Here is a 22,135-nt window from a genome sequence, read left to right as displayed (position 1 = left end):
GTGACATACTGGTATTAGGCACATAAACATATATGATTATTATGCTTTCTTGATGAATTGACCCAGTTATCATTATGAAATGGACTGTTTATCTCTCACATGACTCTTTGTCTATTTTGTCTGATATTAATGTTGCCACTCCTGTGTTATTATTAGCATTTATATTGTATATATTTTTCCATCCTTTTTCTTTAAACATATCTATTTCCTTATATTGAAGGTACATTTCTTATAGACCACATATAATTGGATTTTGCTTTATATTCAATGTGACAATCTCTGCCTTTTAATTATAGTATTTAGTTGATTTACATTTAATGTAATTATTAATATGATTGGATTTATGTCTACTATTTTGCTATTTGTTTTCTGTTTTCCCATATTTTTTTTGTGTGTGTGAGGAAGACTAGCCCTGAGCTAACATCCAGTGCCAGTCCTCCTCTTTTTGCTGAGGAAGATTGGCCCTGGGATAACATCTGTGCCCATCTTCCTCTATCCTGTATGGGACGCCGCCACAGCATGGCTTGACAAGCGGTGTGTCAGTGCATGCCCGGGATCCAAACCTGCGAACCCTGGGCTGCTGAAGCGGAGTGCGCACACTTAACTGCTGTGCCACCGGGCCAGCCCCTGTTTTCCCATATATTTTTTGTTCCTCTGTTCTTCTTTTTTTTGCCTTCTTTTGGATAAATTAAATCTACTGCTCCTTTAACTTATGTCTCTTTATATTATTTCACATTCTGCTTAGAGTTAATATTGAAGCACTTCACATAAATTGTAAGAACCTAGAGTTTGTCATGCCCCATCCTTTCTGCTATAGTTGTCCAAGGTATTACATCTACATACACTATAAACCTCCCAATACAATATTATAATTTTTGTTTTAAACAGTCATATTGATTTGAAAGAAATTAAGAGAAATAAAATATCCTTTTATATTTACCCACATATTCACCATTTGTGGTGCTCTTCATTCCTTTCTAAAAATCAAAACTTTTCTCTGGGATCATTTTCCTTCAGTCTAAAGAACCACTTTTAGCATTTCTTGTAGTGCAGGCTTACTAGCAATGAATCCCCTTAGTTTTTATTTATCTGAAAATGTCCTATTTTGCCTTCATTCTTGAAGGATATTTTGTAAATGTATATCTCTTAACATATGTAGAAAACTTCACATATGGAAATTTATTTCCTCAAAGATTTCTTCTGTCCCATGTTCTCTTTCCTCTCCTCCTGGGATTCCCAACTGCATATGTTTTAAAACTTTTGATATTGTTCCACGAGTCTCTGAAGGTCTGTTGATTTTTTTAGTCTTTTTTCTCTCTTTTCTTCAGATATCTATTGTTCTATCTTCCAGTTCACTGACTCTTTCTTCTGTCTTCTCCAAAAACCATTGAATAAATTTTTTAAGACCATCCATAAACTTTTTTTAATCTCAGATTTTGTTTTTTTTTAGTTCTAGAATCACTGTTAGGTTCTTTTTCATAGTTTCTGTTTTGCAGCTGGAATTTCCTATATGTTCATTCAATACAAGAATAGTTTCCATGTCTTCTTGACATAGTTATAAGAGCTGTTTTTAAGTTCTTGTCTGCTCATTCCAGTGTCTAGGTCATCTTGGGGTTGATCTCCATTGATGATTGCCTTTTCTCTTAAATATGGGTCACATTTTCCTGCCTCTTTGTATGTCTAGTAATTTGCGATTGTATTCTGGACATTTTGAAAAATATAGAGACTCTGAATTCTTTTATATTCCTCTGAAGGGTATTAATATTTTTGCTTATTTTAGCTGGCAGTTAACTTGGCTGGACTCAGAATCCAAGCTGTGTCTCCCCTCTGGTGGGCTCCAGCTGACGTCCCTCCAGTTCTCTTATCTTAGCTGGGGCTTGGAGTCTGTCCCACCCTTGTGAAGTTCAGGGATCAAAGACTTGGACAGAGGCTATAGGTAGAATTTGGGGTTTCCCCTGTGCGGCTCTCTCTGGAATTTCACTTTCCATCTGCTGTCATCACCTTGACCTCTGTTCTCTGGTTGTTTGATCAGTAAGACTGAAGATTTCTGTCAGAGTTTTGCATACCCTGCATGGCACCAAAAAGAGTAAAAAACATGAAACTCATCTAGTGCTGGTTCTTTCTATTAAGTATTGACTTGCCTCCAATGTCTGCTTGTTTGTGGTCACTCTCCACTCACTTCAGACAGTTGTTTCTTAGATTTTGTCCAGAGTTTTTACAGTTGTCATCTTGGGAGGGTTGGTCCAGTTAAGCTTCCCCACCGTTAATGGAACCATAACTCCTCCTGTATCCTGTTGACATGTCCCTATCGTTCTTTGAGCACTTCTATCCTTTATGACCAGGAAGATGCTCCAGTCCCATTTTATATTTTCCCTACATGGAATAAACCATTTCTCCAAGGATTTCTGGTTCCTTTTAGCCCAAAATAGTATTTAGACACTAAGATATGGGTGGTAGGTGTGTTTATTCCTACTAAAGTATCAGTCTTTCTAGGCCCTCTCAATGGACAGACCTAGAAAACAGATGTATGTGTACAGACACACACACGCACACACACATCTGTATCTGTCTACAGACAGGTAAGTTTAAAACCGTTAGTTCATACTGATGTCGTCAATTCCAATTCATCATCAAAAGGCTCATTCTGGTTTTTCCCCTTCTCATATTTCTCATTCTCTTCTGTAACAGTAAGCAACCTGGCTCCAACTATCCACAGTATTTTTACTTATTTGTTCAGCCCTAGAATACATTGAAAGTAGTTGCAGAATTATGAACCTATACCTCTGAGAAAATAAACCCTATTCACTAGAGTTCAATATTTGTTTAGGCATAAATCCTAAGGGCATAAATTCAAACACTGTGTTCAAAAGTTAGCTGTGGTTTTCTCCCACCCACATCCATGTGATTCTGCTAATCATTTGGAATACGTTTTGGTTCACTGGTTTCTGTTTGTATTCAATTTTTAGGTTTCTCACATCCTTACTGATTTTAGATATTTATTTTTTGATTATGTGAAACATTAACAAGGTTCCAAAAGTCAGAATTACCCAAAAAGGGATCCTTTGCCCAAGCACCCCTGACCACAGTGCCCTAGCTGGACATCTGTCCAGGGCCAGTGTTTCAGAACCTGAAGACTCTGTTCTTCTGCCAACCTTGGGGAGATATGGTCATTCTCTAGTCTTGTAGTGACATTAACACTGACCCTCCTAATCCCTAATTGGTTAAATTGTAGCAAAACCAAATTTAGTAATAAAAATAACTGTCTAAAGATCAAATGACATAGGTTTGAAAAAATTTCAACACAGTCAAATAAAAAATGTCACAACAGTACTGTTCTTGTCAAGTCTACGTTGAGTTACACTGATGGCCACCCCTTTATCTTTCTGAAGGTTACTATTTTCAGCTGATAAGTAACAGATCACTATCCTGATCTCTTAGCACTTAGCACACATTGCTTCATTTTTGAAGGCAGTTGTTGAATTTCTTGGGGTATGATTTACATACAGGAAAAAACCCTTTAAGTTTTGATGAACTCATATAGTTGTGTACCCACCAACACGGTCTTGATACAGAACAGTTCCGTCTCCCCAAAAAGTTCCTTCCTGCTGCCCATTGTAGTCAACCTCTCCCATACCCCTGTCCCTGGCAACCACTAAGCTGTTGTCTGTCAGTATAGTTTTGGCTGTTCTAGAATGTCACATGAATGGAACCATACAGTACATCAACTTTTGAGTATGGCGTCTTTTGCCCAACATAATGTAGTTGAGATTCCCCCGAGTCGTTGCATGTATCAGTAGTTTATTCCTTTTTATTGCTGCGTAGTATTCCATTAAATGGATATGCTGCAGTTTATCCATTCACAGTTGAAGGACATTTGGGTTGTTTCCAGTATTTTCCAATTATGAATAAAACTGCTATAATCATTGGCCTACAGGTTTTTGTGGGAACATATGGTTTCATTTCTCTTGGGTAGATACCAAGGAGTGGAATTGCTGGATTGTATGGCAAGTATATGTTTAACTTTATAGGAAACTGCTAGACTCTTTCCAGAGTGGCTGTACCATTTTACATTCCCACCAGCAATGTGTGAGAATTCTAGTTGCTCTGCCTCCTCGCTAGCAATCGGTATGGTTGGTTTTTGTTTTTTTTGGAGGGATTTTGTCTTTCTAATTGATTTGTAATTGTATCTCATTTTGATTTTAATTTGCATTTCCCTAATGGCTAATTTTGTTGCATATCTTTTCATAGGCTTATTTGCCACTTGAAATCTTCTTGGGTGAAGTGTCTGTTCAAAGCTTTTGCCCATTTTAAAGATTGAGTTGTTTGTTTTCTTATTACTTAATTTAGGAATCATTTATACAAGTCCTTTATCAGATATGTGTTTTAACAATATCTTCTCCCAATCTATGGCTTGTCTTTTCATTTTTTAAATGGTGTCTTTTGAACAATGGAGGTTTTTAATTTTGATGAAGTCCAATTTATCATTTTTTTTTCTTTTATGGGTTGTGCTTTCGTGTCATAGAAGAAATCTTTGCCTAACCTGAGGCCACAAAATTTTTCTCTTGTGCTTTTTCTCTAGAAGCTTTATGGTTTAGGTTTTTAATTTAGATCTGTGGTTCATTTTGAATTAATTTGTGTATATGATCAAGTGAAGATCAAGGTAATATTGTTACATGTGGATTTCCAATCCTTTCTGCACACTTATTGAAAAGACTATCCTTTCTCCACTGAATTACCTTTGCACATTTGTTGAAAATCGATTGGCCGTATGTGTCTAGTCCTGGACTCTATCCTGTTCCATTGACATCATTTCATTTTATCTTTACAATAATCTAGTGAAGTTTTACTCTGATTATCCTTGTTTCCCAGATGAGGAAGCTGGTTAGCATCTTGTAGGACATGGTGACATAGGGCCCCACAACGTAAGGAATTTGTAAAAAGATGATTTCAACATTCTGCGAGAGAGTTCTATCTGTATGGAAAGTGCTCTGTACTCTGTGATAGAGTTTCGCATGAGTTCTATGTCTGGAAGCACAGAACAAGGGTGTCTTACCCAGCCTGGGGGTGCAGAAGGGCCAAGGGAGGCTTCCTGGAGGTGGTGACCCCTGAGTCAAACCTTGAATGACAGGAGGAAGGTATAAGGACACTTGGAGCATATTAAGGCCCCGAGAGAACCTGGTGGGGGTCAGGAGACCTGAATGGTTCTGGTAAAATGCGTGACTTATGTATGCGCACGGGACTGGCCCAAGGGAGTGGAATCTTCTCCGGATGCAAGAGTTGTTGTTAGAGTCGAGTCAATTCCGACTCCTAGCGACCCTGTGAATAGTGGAGCGGAACCCTGCCCTGTCTTTTTGAGCCATCCTCTCACCTTCCAGTGCTGTCTCAGACAATGCTCCGCTGCTATTCATGGCCAATTTTTTCAGGAGTGGGTGGCCAGGTCCTTCTTCCTAGTCTGTCTAGTCTAGAGGCTCTGCTGAAACCTGTCCACCATGGGTGACCCTGCTGATATTTGAAATACAGGTGGCATAGCTTTCAGCATCAAGGTAACATGGAACCTCCACAGTATGACAACTGACAGATAGGTGTTGTGGTTCCCTGAGCAGGAAATGAACCCGGGCCGCGGTGGTGAGAGCCCCAAATCTTAACCACTAGTCCACCAGGACTGGCTTGGTTGGAAGAGACCTCTGAGAAATTTTTCTATCCCTAAAATCTCAGGTTGCGTCTCTCAAGGCTTCCTGGGTCTCAGTTTTGTTGTCTGTAAAATGGGGCCATTCCATCACAGGTGGTCTGGGACTCTCTTGAGCAGAATTGAGCACTGGTATTAATGGACATCCCTTAGTGGGCTTGCTGCTTTTTTGCCAAAGCCCTTTGATTTGTGAATTAGCTTGCTTGGTCCTCAGAGCATGCTGGGAAGGAGCTGGTTTAATTTGGTCCATTTCCCAGATGTGCCCTGCTGACATTAGAATCACAACATCATGGATTTAGGAACTTGTACCCCAGGATTCTTTTCCTTCCTCCCCAAAGCAGCCCAGTCCCCTGGGCCGACCCCCTGCTCTGTATGGTTTCTCTCCCATCCTCTGCAGGTACCGTCAAGGTCACTGCCGACTCAGCTGTGCTGGGCTTCCTCCTGCGGGACAAGCATGAGAAGGCAGGGAACAGCACCAGTGTGCGCAGCATGACCTGCATCCTCACCCAGAATGGCAGCCAGGCCTTGCCAGGAGAGCTCCGGCTGCGAGGGCGGCTGCAGGCCCAGCCGGGGAGCCTTGAGGGCCAGGCCAGGCTGCGTGCCGAAGCTGCTAGCCTGGCTCTGGGTGGGGCCTGCACCTGGGGCCCTGGACATGGCCAGCTTTTGGGCAGCCTGAGTCACAACGTCAGCACCTTGAGTGAGGCAGGTAGGAGAGGTGGACAGGGTCGAACAGCTTCCTTCCCTGAAGATGCCCAGGTCCTGGAACCAAGTGGGGCAGGGGTGATGGAGGAGCCCCAGGCCCCAGATCCACTGTCTAGCTCTATGTCATCCCCTACCAGCTTCTCCCAGCGCCCCTTCTTCCTTGGGCTGTTAATTCAGCCAGAACACACGGTACAGGGCCACCAGCTGTTACCCAGTGTTGACACACTTCCAAACCAGAGGCAGACAGTCCCAGCCTCCGGCCCCTCCCCCTGGGCTCCCCGACCCCAGTGTAGCGTCTGCGGGTGGAAGCCTGGCCCAGCGGGGTGCCTGGACCTGCTCTGGCAGCACAATGAGGAAACAGCTCCCACACCCCAGCTCTAGCTTCTTGGGGACATTTCCATGAGGCCTGGAGGGGCCCAAACGTGCAGCAGCAGGGAGACCGCAGGATTAGACCCCTGTTCCCTGGAGCTGCCTGGGAGCCAGTCCCTGCGCTTGGGGAGTTTGTGGAGTCCAGAGCGCAAAGGGCGCTTAGCCCTTGTTTCTGTGGTGATTGTGGTATTAGGTGGGACCAGGTGACATCAACTTTTCGTGGGTTAGAAATGGTTGAATGTTGACAATTTCATATGGTTCCTCCTGGCAGTGGGACCTGGGGGACAGGGTCTGCCTCAGGGCTCAGGGGACCCTCCAGAGAGAAGGTGGGCTGACAGGGACCTCGTCCTGACTCCCGTGGAGTGTGGACCCGAGTGTAGACCCGGCTCGGCCATCTCTGTGGTTCCTCTGCCCCAGGGCTCCCCCCGGAGGCGGAGATGCTCCTGTCACACAGCCACGTGGCTTCCAACCTGTCGGTGCGCGTGGCCCTGCGGAGCGCGGGGGGCCGGCTGGACGCCGCCCTCGGCCTGGAGGGCCCGGCTCCCAGCGCCCCGGGCCGCCGGCTCCGCGCCAGCCTGGGCCACACGGTGCCCGGCCTGCGGCGCTGGGGCCTCCCCTTCTCCGTGGACGGCCGCGGGCACTTCCAGGTGGGTCACGGGGCGGGGCCCGGGCCCGCACGGGGGGCAGAGGGTCGAGGGACACCCACGGCTTTGCTTCCGCCCAGAGCGCGGGACCCAGGCTGGCGGCCGGGCTGACCGCGAGTGTGGACGGCGAGCAGCTTCGCGTGGCCCTGGAGCAGGGGGCAGAGGGCGGCCGCCAGGGGCTGGCCCTGGGCCTGCACCACGGCCTCTCGGGGCTGCAGGTGAGTGACCCGAGCAGCCCGTGTGGGCCGGTGGCTGCCCTCACTGCTGGGACGGCGCGGCCCAAGCCGGGCCACCAGAGCGGCCCCGCCTCTCCAGCATCTCCAGTCACCCCTCCGGCTCCCGCGCCCTGGCCCCGCCCACCACCGTAGCCCCTCCCACCACCTTAGCCCCCACTGCACTAGCCCGTCCCACCCCGGCCCCGCCCACCACCTTAGCCTCTCCCACCACCTTAGGCCCCTCCCCACCACCTTACCTCCTCCCCACCACCTTACCTCCTCCCCACCACCCTTGCCCCTCCCACCACCTTAGCCCCCACTGCACTAGCCCCTCCCACCCCGGCCCTGCCCACCACCTTAGCCCCTCCCACCACCTTACCTCCTCCCCACCACCTTACCTCCTCCCCACCACCCTTGCCCCTCCCACCACCTTAGCCCCCACTGCACTAGCCCCTCCCACCCTGGCCCCGCCCACCACATTAGTTTCTGCCTTCTTCCGTGTCCATCCTGTCTTCTTTCCTCTCACACTCCTCTCCCTTCCACCCCCCGCCCCGTGCCTTCTACTCTTCATCTCTTTCTTCTGTTCTGTCCACTTCTCCTCTCGTCCGCCTGTTCTCCTGTCAAACCCCTCCATGATTGGAAGTGTAGCTGAGGCAGCCACTATGGAGGACTGTGGCCCTATCTAATAAAATGAAAACTGCCGAGACCCTCGCCCGTCTCTCGTCTTCTGATACCTTCTTTGGAGAAACTTTGCACGCTAGACAAGGAAACACGCACACAGCCGTCTTTTGCATTGTTCTCAAGAATGAGAAGCGGGAAGCCGGCTCTGTGCCCATCACAGGGTTGGGGGGGAGTGGGGGCCTTCTCTAAACCATCCGAAGTGTGCAGGAGGCATGGCAAGTGATCAGGGTGTGCTGCTGAGGCCAGGCTGCTTCCTCACTTATTGGCTGTGTGACTTTGGGCAAGTTGCTTACTCCTTCTGTGCCTTAGTGCTCCCATCTGTAAAAAGGGCCTGTTAGCAATCCTCACCTTCTGCAGTTACTTAGATCAGGTGAGGAACCAGACAGAGCCTGGCACACACAGGCTCTGCGAGGACGTGGGCTCTGGTGACTTCTGCTTTATGACGATGCAGTGGATTGGCACTCAGGTCCCTGCACAAACCTCCCTTCAGGGGTTATTTCCCCAGGGAGGCTTCACCAAGGGAGGTGGGGTTGAGCTGGATCTCCGCGTTCCGTCTGGGGTCAGGTTGGGGGAAGAGGCCTCTGGCTGCAGTCTTCCCAGGGCTGTCTGTCAGCACGCCCCCCCACCCACGCTGCTGGTCTCCGCAGGTCAACGGCAACAGACACGCCTCACCTGCCCAGCTGTCAGGGCTCTGCTGGGTGCATGTCGCCGGGTGGCCTCTTGAGGTTACGAGGGTCTCTGTCACAGGCGGGGCAGCAGTGTAGATGGTGGTCTGAGCACTGGGGGCTGCGTGTGGCATGGTCTGGGGCCTGTGGCCACTGCCAGGCTGACCCGCACGGTCCCCTCCTCCAAGCCCTCCACGTCCTCAGTGATGCGCACCTGGGCTCCCAGCTCCGAGGGGGGCCTGGGCCAACCTGATGGCAGATGGGCAGTCCTTTCTGTGAGCACAGTTAGACGTCAACCCAGAATCCAAGTGTTTCGAGCCGTGCTTTGCCACAGGTGGCTGGGCTGGTGACAGGTGCATCTAGGCATTTCGAGGCAGACAGACTGTGGGGCTCACAGTTGGCACATGCTGCCAGGGCTCAGACACAGCCTGCCCAGCTTAGGCAGCTCCAGGCTCTCGGGACCAGGGTGCAGGCGACAGTGGGCCCTCTCCCTCGCAGGCAAAGCGCGGAGGGGAGGCCTGAGCACAGGGCCTGGACTCCCTGAGCTCCACGGGGCCCTGTGGCCCTGGAACCGGGCTGTGGCTGAACTGGACATGAGGCAGCCGCTGGGGCCGCCTGCAGACCTTGTCGGTGTTACCCCGGGGGCAGCTGAGCCAGCAGCTGGTTGCAGGCCTGGCCTGGCTGAGCTCTGCAGCCCAGCTGGTCATGGGGGCCCAGCCAGTGAGTGTAGACCTGAGGGCTGCCTGGGGGAGGGGGACAGATGGTTTCTGCTCCTGAGACACATGGTCCAGGCCTGGCCGTGTGCTGGCAGCCCCTGGAGGAGCTGGGGAGACGTGAGCCTGGAGGGGTGAGCGAGCACTGCAGGGTTTCCAGCCTGGGGCACTGCCCGGGGTTCTGGGAGCTGGCGCTGCGGGCTCACTGCCTGGCTGTCCAGGTAGAGGGGACATGGCCTCCTTGGGGAGGACCGTTTCTGCCCACTTTGCTTCTGTGTGAGCACAAAAGATGTGATGCTTTCATGCATTGTGCTTGGCCAGTGGTAGCAGCTCCACCCAACACAGGGAGACAGAAGAAAATCAGGCCAACGCGGCTTCCTGCCCAGCCTTGCCACTCACCTGCTGTGTGAGTTTTAGTAAGACCTTGATCTCTCTGAGCCTAGCCTTGTTATCTGTAAACTGTGGATGACGACACTCATGTTGAGTGTCCATCTCAACATGGTTTCCTCTCTTTTCCCCTGGTTTCAGCTGCTGGGAATCATGACCCCATTTTACAGATGTGGAAACTGAGGCTCAGAGAGGTGAAGTCACTCTCCCAAGGTCACACAGTGGCCTGAATGGTGGGAGAGTTAACTAAGAGAATTAGGGATCAGGACTGAGAGGGTCTCACCAGTCTGGACAGATGGGCTGCTCCTCTCCAGGGGCCACGTGGGGTTAGTAGCTACATGTATGAGAGAGACTCAGGGGGAGGCGGTTCTGGGAGACTAACCATGCAGGAGAGTGAGGATGAGAGCCGTGAACGGACGGCCCTCCCCTCAGATGGCTGTGGTCTGGAATTCCGAGAAAGGGCTAGAAATCAAGGCATTCCTCGGTTCTAGAGCAGGCCAGCAACCTCCAAGCGGGACTACCTGTGGTCTGGGCACCATGGGTGGCCACCGCGGAGCTACGTGGCTCCTCTGTGGTCCATTTAGCTGTGCTGGGGCTGACTGTGTGTGTTTGTCCTGTCATCAGTGGCGCTGTCCCCGCCCCAGGCAGACAGACGAGCTCAGGGGTCAGGAAGAGGCTGTGAGCAGCTCCTGGTTTCCTCACGGGGGTGCAGATGCCCCCAGGGCCCCCAGGCTGGGCTCCCCAGAACCTGAGAATAGGGGAGCAGTGACTTCCATTGGGAGTATTAAGAAAGGCCGTGCCCGGACAAGCCCGGTGAGAGAGGCTGAGAGACCTGAGACGCTGTTGTGCAAATGAGAGGGAGGACCCGGAAGGAAGACACGGAGTCCAGCCTGTGCATCACGGGAGGGGATGTCAGGGACCCTGAAATGCTCTGAAAGGGCGAACTTTGTGACCTGGGAGGCCGGTTTCAGCTCTTCACAGAGAAGCGCTTTGTAGGGGCAAAGTTCCCGTTTTTATTTTTTTGTGTGTGAGGAAGGTCAGCCCTGTGGTAACATCTGCTAATCCTCCTCTTTTTTTTTTTTGCTGAAGAAGACTGGCCCTGGGCTAACATCCTGCCTATCTTCCTCCACAAAGTCCCCCTGTTAATGGGGGATGCGGATGGCCCAGGAGACGGGGGCTCCCTTGACTGACGTGGCCAAGCAGAGGGTGGACTGCCGCGTGGTGGGGTGTTGTAGGGACACCTGCTTGGCCTCACCTTGCCTTTCTTGGGGACAGAATCCGGCTGTGCTGTCCTTGAATGGCTCCCTCCTGGTCCACGCCTACGCGGCCAGCCTGGCGGCTCAGGTGTCTTCTGGGGACACCTTTGCCCGGGCCCACGTCCACACATCCTGTAGCCACACTGCCCACCTGGACGCCGGCCTCCAGCATGCGTGGCCTCCACTTCAGGCTCTGGGGGTCGCCCCTGACAACCACATCCGAGTGTCCGTGGGGGGAGACAAACCCCCCAGGGCCCAGCTGGAGGTGGCCCTGGGCCAGTGCACCCTGACTGCCCACGGGGACGTCAGGACTGAGGCCGATGCCACACGCACCAACTGGACCTTGTCCCTGGAGAATCGCTGCCCCCCGCTAGAGGTAAGCCCCCTCCCCAACGGTCAGCGCAGGGTCCTGGCAGGGCTCCCACCTCCCTCCACAGGTTATTAGCTGCCTACTGTGTGCCCGCTCTGCCCTCAGCATGAGAAACTTTTTTGCCCTCATCACTTGAATTTGGGGACTTGCCAACTAGAAAGCTTTGAGCCAAAAACAGGACCTGAACTGCGTTGTCTCCCCTCTCACAAAGGGCCCTTCTGAGCCGCTGGTCCCCTCCTTTCTGGGGCTCAAGTTGATTGTTTTCTCACCATCTCGCTTATCCACTCCCAGGATCAAGCAGCCGGGAGGAACAATGAGCACAGTAGGAAGTAACAGCTTTGTCGAGGTTCATGGAGCACTGTGTGCTGGGTGCTCCTTACGTCCTCAGCCCCATGAGGAAGGGGCGCGTGTCCCTATCCCAGGGGATGCACCGGGGTCCAGAGAGGTTGGGGGCGCTGAGCAGGGCTAGCCCCGTCGCCCCCCTCTCGTTCCCACCTTGGGTCGGTGCCCCCGTGTGGGGCATGTCGTGGGCCCCAGTGGAGCAAGTTACTCAGGATCTCTGCCCTCCAGCCAACGATCATTGATGTTAACGATGGATTCCCAATAGCCAGCGCTTTCTGGGTGCCTGGCCCGGGGCTAGCAAGTCCCATGTATTAACCCATTTGTGTTTCCCAGCAACTTATGATGTTGTGATCAACCCCCATTTTAGAGGTGGGTAAACTGAGATCGTAAGTTTGGGAAGACAGTCAGGAGTGGAGCGAGAACTCGAGCCCGTGGCTGTGAGTGGGGTACCCACGGGATCGGTCACTTTGCAGAGAGGTGCTGAGAGAGTTGAGGCCGCGGGGCCGCCGCTGCCCTCGTCCCACCCAGGCCATCTCCAGCTCCCCCACCTTGGCTTTCGACCCCTGAATCCCACTGCTTTCTCCTTATTCCAGGCAACAGGTGTCCCGCGGGCCCTGCGCTCTGAGGGCCACCTGAGCTGGGGCCGCTGCGAGTTCGACCTGGCCGCGGGCCTCCACAGTGACCGCGGAGACGCCCACCTGCAGCTGGTCCGCGCCTGCGGGCCCCAGACCTCGGTCCTCGGTCACCTGACCCACTCCCTGCCCCTGCTGGGCCGCCTGGGCCTGCCACCCAGCAGCACCATCAACCTGACCGCCGGGGCTGGCCCCACTGCCCGCAGCTCCCTGGCCCTCCGGGGGGGGCCGTGCCAGCTGCAGGGCACACTGGAACAGCACGCTGGGAACCGCAGCACGTGGACACTGGCTGCCGAGCCGGGATGCCCGCTGCTGGAGGTGCGTACGGCGGGCCAGCGAGGCGTCTTACAGCACGTACACCTGGGTTTCCAGGGCCCCTGCCAGTGGGAGGCCTGAGCCTGGCTGGCACCTCCCTCTGGGGGCTTCCCAAGACCCCCAGCTACCATTTCCCAAACGCTCTCTTGGACATGTGTCTGCGCTTATCTCTAATCCCGTGTCCATTCCGTGGATGAGCACATCGAGGCTGGGAGAGATTAGAGTCACGCGGCGCTGTGCAGCAAAAGGACCACAGTCTCGGAATTTATGAGAGTTTGTCTTTCTAGTAAAATTCTGAGTGCAGGAAGGAAATGAGGGGGCTGTCCTCAGCTGACTGTGGGGAACAGTCCCATCTTGGTTTCCGAACCTGTTAAAAACCACTGGCTGGGTTTTATCTGGGCTGAGAGATGGTCTGAGCATCGTCCCGTGGTATTTGGGGGAGGGGAACCCGTGACTCTCAGGACGGGGGGCGCTGGAGTCCTGGCTTAGCAGACAGGACCGGTGTCCTCATCTGAGTGGGACAGCCACTCCACCTGTGTCTTCGTCTGTGTCCCCTCCTGACAGAGCTTCCTGGGGGCAGGGACAGGGGCTGGGCCACTCAGCATCCCCGAGCACAGGGCCCGGCCCCTGCAGACACCCTCTCAATTAATCGAGTCACCACACAGCTGAGCCACAAGAGAGAGTAAAGCATCGGGGGATAAAGCAGTCCTGCCCACTAGAACCTTCCATGGTGATGGGAATGCTCTGTGCTTTGCTGTCCAGGACAGTAGCCACTAGCCAGGTGTAGCTACTGGGCACTTAAAGTGTGCTCATTAGTGTGACCGAGTAACTGAGTTTTTACTTTTACTTCATTTTAATTTAAACTGAAACAGCCTGTGTGGTTGGTGACTATCCTGTCGGACAGCACAGGTTGGAAGCACGGTCTGAAGACAGGTCAGGTTCAAACCTTAGCTCTGCTACTAGCTGTCTGACCCTGGGCAATTTGCTTTGCCTCTTTGAGCCTCGGTTTTCCCATCTGTAATATGGGGATGGTGACTACCCACCTCCGAGCTGTCAATAGGATGAAAAGAGATTGTCCTCGTGAAGTTCTCAGCATGAGGCTGTGCGAGTACAAGTGTTCCATGATGGGTAGTCGTTGTGTATTATGATCGGTGCTGCTATTTTGTTGTTACCATGATGGGGGTAGGGGTAAGAGGGTGGAAGATGGAGAATCGGGGCCACTCGTGACGTGGAACTACCCTCTGACCCCTCTCTCTGTGGTCCAGCAAGGCCTGGGCCTCCCGGCAGGGATGTGGCTCAGTGGCTCTCTGCAGGCCGCGGGTGGGGATGCAGAGGCGTCGGGGCCCCTCGCGGTGGCCGGCCAGACGGCCTCCCTGAGCTCGGCGGCGGCTGTCCGGTAGGACGAGGGCGCGCTCTGAGGGAAGCTGAGACGCACGCTGCCTGCACTGCGGGCCATCCCCCCAGAGACCTCGCTGAGCGGCCGGCTCGGGTGGGAGGTGGGAGGCCGGGCACCGGCTGGGCCTGCAGCTGCGGGCAGGGGCCTGTGAGCTTCGGGGCCGCGGCGAGCTGCAGCTGGACCGCAGGCTGCGGTGGGGGGTGCTAGCCGAGAGCTCCTCTGAGGCCCTGCGGGTGGGTGGAGCTGGCGGTGGGAGTGGGGGTGGGCACCAGGGTCTCCAGGGGGCAGGACTGGGGCCTTCTTTCCAACCACTGGCAAAACCAGAGAGAGATGGCGTGGCCCCCAGAGGAATGGACTCGTCAATACTTATTGAGCCCCTCCTCTGTGTCCTGGAGACACAGCTGTGAACAAAGCAGAAAAAACGCCTGCCTGGGGGAGACGGGCCATCCCCAGGATGAGTCAGTGAATTAGCTAGTGGTGAGGGCTGCGGAGAGATGGGAAGTGGGGATGGGGGGAGTGAAAGGATCAACATTGCAATTTTATATAAATGGGTCAAGGTCAGGCCAAAGACAGGATGACTGTTGAGCCTAGACTTGAAGGAGAGGAGGGAGGAGCTGCGTGGTTATCTAGGTAAAAAGTATGCTAGGCATGGTCAGTGCAAAGGCCCTGAGGCAGCACCAGAGAGGAAAGGGCGTTCTCTAGGACCAGGACCAGACCATTTCTATAAATCCAGACAATAAACATCTTCAGCTTTGCAGGCCACACAGCCTCTGTTGTGACTTCTCGGCGCTGCCCTTGTGGCACAGAACGCCATAGAGGATATGTAAATGATGGGTGGCACTGTGTGCCAATAAAACTGCATTTACAACAGTAGACAGCGGGCCGGATGTGGCCCGTGGGTCGTAGTTGGCTGAGTCCTGTTTTATGAAGAGCACAGGAAGTGGGAGAGGGCTCAGATTCAGGCTGCGTCGTGGGGGCTGAGAGAGGGGCTGGGGTGGAAGTTTGGAGGTGGGTGTGAGGGAACGATGGGAGCCTGGATGGCGCCTCTGCTTTTGTCCTGCCTGACGAGAGGGCTGGGGTTGCCGTTCCCTGTGGTGGGAGGACGGCGGGAGGAGGAGGAGCAGGAGGAGGAGCAGGAGGAGGAGAGGGGCTGTCACTGGCTCATGAGTCCTATTTCGGGCGTGGTAAATTTGACAGGGCTGTTGGACGCCCTAGTGGGGATGTTGAGGAGCAGCTGTTGGAGTCAGGGGGTCGGCCGTGGTCTGGAGTGGAGGCCTCGGCCTCTAGGGGGTCACCTTTAAAGCCACGAGGCTGGCTGAGATGGCCGCGTGGTGGGCGCAGACGGGGCGAGGGCACCCAGCGCTGCAGAGCTGGAGGGATGAGAAGGACAAGCTAGGAAGGAGGAGGAACCAGAGGGAGAAGGGGCCGCAGAGGTGGGGAGGAGGCATTCCAGAGCGGAGGGAGGGTTAGTGGGGTCGGATGCTGCGTCGGGCAGGTGGAGGGTCAGGCGGCCACCCTGGGCTCTCAGGAAGGCCCCTGATGGGAAGGCCACGTCTGCAGCCAGGAAGCACCAGACTGTGGATGGCGGCTCTGCCCCTCGTCTCTGTGTGGCCTTGAGCAAGTCACTGTGCTTCTCTGGGCCTCAGTTCCATCATCATAAAATGGGGTGCAGAGACCTCCTCCACTATCAGGATTCGATAAAACAGCAGACCCCCGCTGCCCGCACTGCCCGGTGCACACTAGGTGCCCAGCGAACGGCAGCGTCTTTCCCTATCGCGCGCGCTAAGGTGATGTGCTGATGGGAGGAGCTACAGGGACCAGTTTCACAGCCTGTTTCCTGGACGGGCTCCCGTCTGTCTGTCTGTCTGTCTGTCTGTCTGTCGAGGGCAGATGTTGGGGTTCTGTGCACCTGGGGAGGCAGAGAGGGAGGGGGCAGAAGAGGTGGGAGAGGCGAGGTCTGCAGATGCCAGTGGTTACAAGACTTGGCCAGGTTGGTGTCACAGCCTTGGTTCTCTTGGTGCAAAAATACGATCCCGCGTGGTTTGGGGGGGCGTGAGGGGGAGGGAGAAGCTCACTAACAGCGCAGAGCTGACACAGGACCCTCGGGCGCTTTGAGAACCTGGTCACAGTCACAAACCCTCTCCTGGGAAGACTCGCACGCATGTGCACACTCACACCCTATTTTGCATCCAGTTCAAGGGGGGAGCATAGGACCGCTGATGCCCACTTTGGACCCTGCCCTGGTTAAGAAGCCCTGCTTTCCTGTCTCTGTAAACCCCTCTAGGCCCTGGGGGTCCCGGGCCGAGTCCACGGCTCCGGCTACATCGTGGTGAACTCCATGGCTCTGGACACCCAGGTGCTGGTCACTGTGGACGCCAGCACACTGCGGGGGCTGCTCATCCTCAAGACCACTGAGGTGAGGGCGCACTGGGCAGGGCGCCTGGGGCGCGGGGAAGGGGTCCCGGGGCCACGTGCTCATGAGGCCCAAGGGGAAGCGTTTGGACACCCTCCTAACTCTAGAGAGGACCCTGGGAGATGAGAGCATCGGGACCCACAAGTAGGGGAACGAGGCTTCCCAGGAGAAATCCCTCAGCTGCCACGGCCTACAGGCCCCCCACTTGTCTCTGTTTGCTTTTTAAAGAATGTTTTGGGGCCGGCCCGGTGGTGCAAGCAGTTAAGTGTGGTGCTCCGCTGCGGAGGCCTGGTGTTTGCTGGTTCAGATCACGGGCGCGCACTGATTACCAGTTGTCAGGCCATGCTGTGGCGGCGTCCCATATAAAGTGGAGGAAGATGGGCACAGATGTTAGCCCAGGGCCAGTCTTCCTCAGCAAAAAAGAGGAGGATTGGCAGATGTTACCACAGGGCTGATCTCCTCACACACACACACAAAAAAGATTGTTTTATTGAAGTACAGTGTATATACTGTAGAAAAGTGCAAAGATGAAAAATGCACAGCTTGGTGAATCTTCATAAACCCCAACACTTACCACCTACCTCAAGGGGTGAAATGTGAACAGAACCCCAAAAGCCCCCCTTGATCCTCTGCTGCTTGCTAACTACCCCCATGAGTCACCACTTAGACGAATCCTTGAATGTCATGTATGTAGAAGCACATGGCATGCTCCCCTTCAGGTCTGCCTTCTTTTGTTCAACATTATGTTCATGGGATTCACCCATGCTGTGTGTTGTTGGCTGTTCGTTTTCACTGCTGTATAGTATTCCATGGTGTGGCTATATCACAGTTCATCTAGCCATTCTACCATCAGTTAGCATTTGAGTAGTGTCCAGTTTTTTATTATATATTATTTTATTCATTAATCCTGTACATGTTTTTATTTTATTTTTAAAATATTTTATTATAAAATACACACTAACATAAACCTTTCCACCTTAATTGTTTTTAAGTACACAGTTCAGTGGTATTGAGTATATTCACGCTGTTGTGCAGCCGTCGCCACCATCCATCTCCAGGACTCTCTTCATCTTGCAAAACTGAAACTCTGTGTCCGTTCAACAGTAACTTCTCATTGTCCCCTCCTCCCCACTTCTGTGACCACCATTCTACTCTCTGTCTCTATGAGTCTGGCTAATCTAGGTGCCTCATGTAGGTGGAATCATACGGTACCGTCATGTGTTGCTTAACAACGGGGATACGTTCTGAGAAATGCATCTTTAGGTGATTTCGTCGTCGTGTGAACATCACAGAGTGTACTTACACAAACCTAGGAGGTACAGCCTACTACACACCTAGGCTCTAGGGTGCTAATCTTATGGGACCACTGTCGTATATGCGGTCCGTTGTTAACCGAAACGTCGTTATGAGACACATGACTGTATTTGTCTTTTTGTGACTGGCTTGTTTCACTTAGCATAATGTTCTCAGGGGTCATTCCTGTTATAGCATGGGTCAGATTCCCTTCCTTTTTTTTTTTTTTGCTGGGAAAGATTCACTCTGAGCTAACATCTGTTGCTGATCTTCCTCTCTCTCTTTTTTTTTTTTTTTTTACCTCCCCAAAGCCGCAGTACATAGTTGTGTATTTTAGTTGCAAGTCCTTCTAGTTCCTCTACATGAGCCACCCCCACAGCATGGCTACTGACAGATGAGTGGTGTGGTTCTGTGCCCGGGAACCGAACTCGGGCCTCTGAAGCAGAGCATGCCAAACTTTAACCACCAGGCCATCTGGGCCGGCTCTTCCTTCCTTTTTAAGGCTGAATAATATTCCATTGTATGAATACACCACATCTTTTTCTCCATTCGTCTGTCAGTGGACACTTGTGTGGCTTCCACCCTTTGGCTATGAATAGTGAATAGTGAATAGTGCTGCTATGAACGTGGACGTGAAAATCTCTCTTCACGACCCTGCTTTCAATTCTTTTGGATTGTGTGTCCAGTTTTTGCCTCTGCTGAATAGTGCTGCTTCAAACACTCTTGCACATGCCTTTTAGTGGACAGAGGCATGGAGCAGAATTGCTGGTCACAGGATGTGCAGGTCCAGCCTCACTTATTTGAACTTAGTTTGAACTGGCTGGCCTTTCCAAAGCCCCCTGGGAGATTCACTAACCATTGCTTAACTTACCTGACATAGGGTTGCCCATGTGAGAAGCCGCACCATTGCGAGTCTTTCTGAGCATCCTTCTGAACTTCTTGTGGGTTTTCCTTCAAGCCCCTGATGGTTTTCTCCATCCCCTGTGTCCCACCTGGCAAGGCGTGTCCTTCCCACACCCTCCTTGGGTCCCTCCCTGTGCCTCGTGACGACGTCCTCTCTGAGGCTCCTCCCCTGGGCACCTCCCCAGTGAGTTTGGTCCACGCCACGTCCTTTACAGCAGACGTCCCAGATGCATTCACTGCCTTTGGCGACAGCGTATCCAGCTGTTTTTACATGATGCAGTGGCCGATGGGGAAGGGAGAAAAGAGGCTTGATTTAGCGTCTGAGTGGTTTATTTTCCCCTGTGGGAGAATCTGGCCACCTCCCCGGCGCGTGCGTCTTTGTTTCTCTCGCTCCGTTGTAGACCCAGCAGGAGGTGGACGTCTTGCTCACGCACAACCTGCCCTGGCCCGGCCCCTGGGCCCTCCCAGCCCGGGTGCTGCTGGACCTGGCCACCGAGAGGCGCGGGCCCAGCTACAGACGCACCCTACGGGTTGGAGTGGGCGGCAAACAGGTGTGGGGCTCTGCCGGCGGAGCCTCGGGGGGCTGGGGGGCTATGGGGTCAGCCCAGCCCGGTGGCCCAGGTCCCACGGTCATCTACTCCGACAGGTGTCCGAGGAGCTGACCTTCACTCGGCGGCCAGAGCACGTCTCCCTGGACTACACACTCCAGCACAATGTCCCCGCGCTGCGGACGCTGCGGGTGGAGGACAAGATGGGCCTGCAGGTCAGCCCTGGCGAGCGCCGGTGATGAGGGAAGTCCATGTGGTCAGCCACGCATTCATTCAACAAACCTGAAAGTGCTGAGGACACAAGGGCGGGGTAGAACAAGGTTCAGACCTCCCTCTGAGCCGCAGTCTCCTCCCCGCTTCCCCATCGCGATGGCACTGCCCACCGTCCTCCCAGCCGTGCAGGCAGAGCCCTCGGAGTCACCCTCCATCCCTCTTCTTCACCCACGCACAGATTCCCCTTCAGCAGTGCTGCCGGCGCTGCCTCCCGAGTGTGCCCAGAACCCGACCCCTCCTCACCCCTCAGCTTCGTCGCCTGCTCCGAACCCCCTCAGGTCACACCTGGGTTCTAGCCACCTCGCTGGGCTCCCTGCATCCACCCTTGTCCCCTCTGGTCTCGTCCCCACCCAGCAACCCCCTGAGTCCATTCGAGTCCCTCCCTCGGCCCAGTCTACCGTCCCGCCAGGATCTGCCCATCTGCTCTCCCAGCTCACCTCCCACCACTCCCCTCGCTGACCTTCTGCAGCCGTGCTCGCCTCTCCCATTCCTCAAACGCGCCCCGTGCACCCCTGCGCCGGGCCGATGCTTGTTCCCTTCAGTGCCAGCTCCTGGCCTCCTCCGGTCTTTGCATACACGTCCTTTCTCAGGCCTTCCCTGGCCACCTGGTCAATGTCACCCCCTCCCCAACCCTCTAAAAAGAAAAAACTCTCGTTTCTCCTCTCCTCCTCACATGGGACACGTCTGTGATCAGATGTGTGGGGTTTTCCCCACACCGACCAATTCTCCGACACCAGCTGGGTGTCCTGCAGTTTGGTTCAGTTCTGACGCTGGAGTTAGCACAGACCCCACAGGTTGCGGGCTCAGTCCCACAGGACTACCCCCGCTTCAGACGCCAGTCACAAGTCCCAGCGTGTCACTTCTGACCCACCAGCTAGAAATCGGAGTTCCCATGAAATCGGAGAACCCCTCCTTGGGTTCGATCATTTGCTAGAACGGCTGGCTCACAGTGCTTAGAAAAACACCTCCTTACGTTCGCTGGTTTATTATGGAATAAAGGATACAGATGAAGAGGTACGCAGGGTGGGGTCTGGAAGGGTCCCGAGTGCAGAAATTCCTGTCCCCGCGGAGTCGGGGTGCACCACCGCCTCGGCATATGGATGTGTTCCCCAACCCAAAAGCCCCCGAAGTCCCATAGGTTAGGGATTTTTGTGGAGGCTTCATCATGTAGGCATGATGGATCATTAACTCAATCTCCAGCGCCTGTCCCCTCCACCGAGATGGGGGTGGGGCTTCTAATCACAGCTCCGTCTCTCTGGTGACCATCCTCCATGCGAGAGCCACCTCATTAGAACAGAAGACTCTTCTATCACCCAGGAAGTTCCAGGGGATTTGGGAGCTCTGGGTCAGGAACCGGGGTCAAAGACCAGATATTAGCAGGAAGTGGGGGCAGAGACATGTACGTGTGTGTATATATATTTCTTTATTTCACACCCTCCCTGCCTTCCCAGCTGTCCTTCTCCATCATCTTCCCATCAGCTGACACGGGATGCCTTTCACCGTGTCCTGATCTGTCTCCCACCCCTGGCGTTTAAGCTCCACCGGGTCTGACATTCCAGTGTTTCGTGCGTGGCGCCGTCCCCGGGTGTAGGATGGGCCTGGCACACAGAAAGATGCAGTGACACTCCTGCTTTATAAAGCGGGTGACAGAGCAGCGAGGGGCCTCGCCACCTGCAGCCACGTGTCGTGTGCTCAGCCGGCGATCGCTGCTGCTGCTGTTTCTGTGATTCACGAGCCGGTGGTGCAGAGGCTGCAAACTCAGAGCCTTCAGGGGCCAGGGGGAGAACGAAACTGTGTCAGGTGGGCTGCGTGGGGACATAGAGAGCTCATGCCCTGTCTAGAATCTTCCAAGGTAGGCATATTTTTTTTTATTGTGGTAAAACACATATAACATTTACCATTTTAACTATTTCCAGGTGTACAATTTGGGAGCATTAGTACATTCACAATGTTGTGCAACCACTCTTTAGTTCCAGAACTTTTTTTTGCTGAGGAAGATTAGCCCTGAGCTAACACCTGTGCCAGTCTTCCTCTAGTTTGTATGGGGGTCCCCGCCACAGCCTGGCCGCTGCTGTGTGGTGTAAGTCTGCACCCGGGATCTGAACCTGGGTTGCTGATGCAGAGCACACCAAACTTAACCACTAGGCCATGAGGCCGGCCCTCAGACCTTTTTCATCCCCCGCAAATGGAAACCACACACTTGTTAGCAGTCACTCCTCTACTGGCAGCCCACCCAGCAAAACAGCCCGTGTGCAGTTAGCAGAGGGTAACCCGGTGTTCCTCAGACCTGCTCCCTCGAGGGGGCTCCGTTCCTCCCCCCACAGCGATGTGG

The 22,135-nt window shown here is 53.4% G+C and overlaps 2 protein-coding genes across 3 annotated transcripts in view; both read left to right on the top strand.

Moving 5' to 3' along the window:
- The window catches only part of APOLTP (apolipoprotein lipid transfer particle homolog), a 136,373-nt gene that overhangs the window by 73,202 nt on the left and 41,036 nt on the right, over window positions 1-22,135 (top strand). The window contains exons 40-44 of the mRNA XM_087417807.1: window positions 6,084-6,392; window positions 7,175-7,404; window positions 7,482-7,639; window positions 8,818-8,821; window positions 8,945-9,022. Of these exons, the coding sequence (XP_087273933.1) occupies window positions 6,084-6,392; window positions 7,175-7,404; window positions 7,482-7,639; window positions 8,818-8,821; window positions 8,945-9,022 (779 nt within the window). The remainder of the gene's footprint in view (window positions 1-6,083; window positions 6,393-7,174; window positions 7,405-7,481; window positions 7,640-8,817; window positions 8,822-8,944; window positions 9,023-22,135) is intronic.
- Window positions 10,252-22,116, top strand: LOC147913560 (uncharacterized). Of its 2 annotated transcripts, XM_087416963.1 has the most exons (5): window positions 10,252-11,694; window positions 12,624-12,980; window positions 16,658-16,789; window positions 19,384-19,533; window positions 19,629-22,116. In XM_087416963.1, exons 1-5 carry the CDS (start codon window positions 11,215-11,217, stop codon window positions 19,767-19,769), a joined length of 1,260 nt encoding a protein of 419 aa, XP_087273089.1. In that variant the 5' UTR covers window positions 10,252-11,214; the 3' UTR covers window positions 19,770-22,116. The 2 variants fall into 2 exon arrangements, with proteins under 2 accessions (XP_087273089.1, XP_087273090.1); XM_087416964.1 differs by lacking the exon at window positions 19,384-19,533.

Source organism: Ceratotherium simum, chromosome 26 (assembly GCF_057802395.1).
Source record: "Ceratotherium simum simum isolate JZ-2026a chromosome 26, ASM5780239v1, whole genome shotgun sequence".
Lineage (NCBI taxonomy): Eukaryota > Metazoa > Chordata > Mammalia > Perissodactyla > Rhinocerotidae > Ceratotherium > Ceratotherium simum.
The sequence above is the reverse complement of the archived record's forward strand: the minus strand, read 5'-3'. Positions and strand labels throughout refer to the sequence as shown.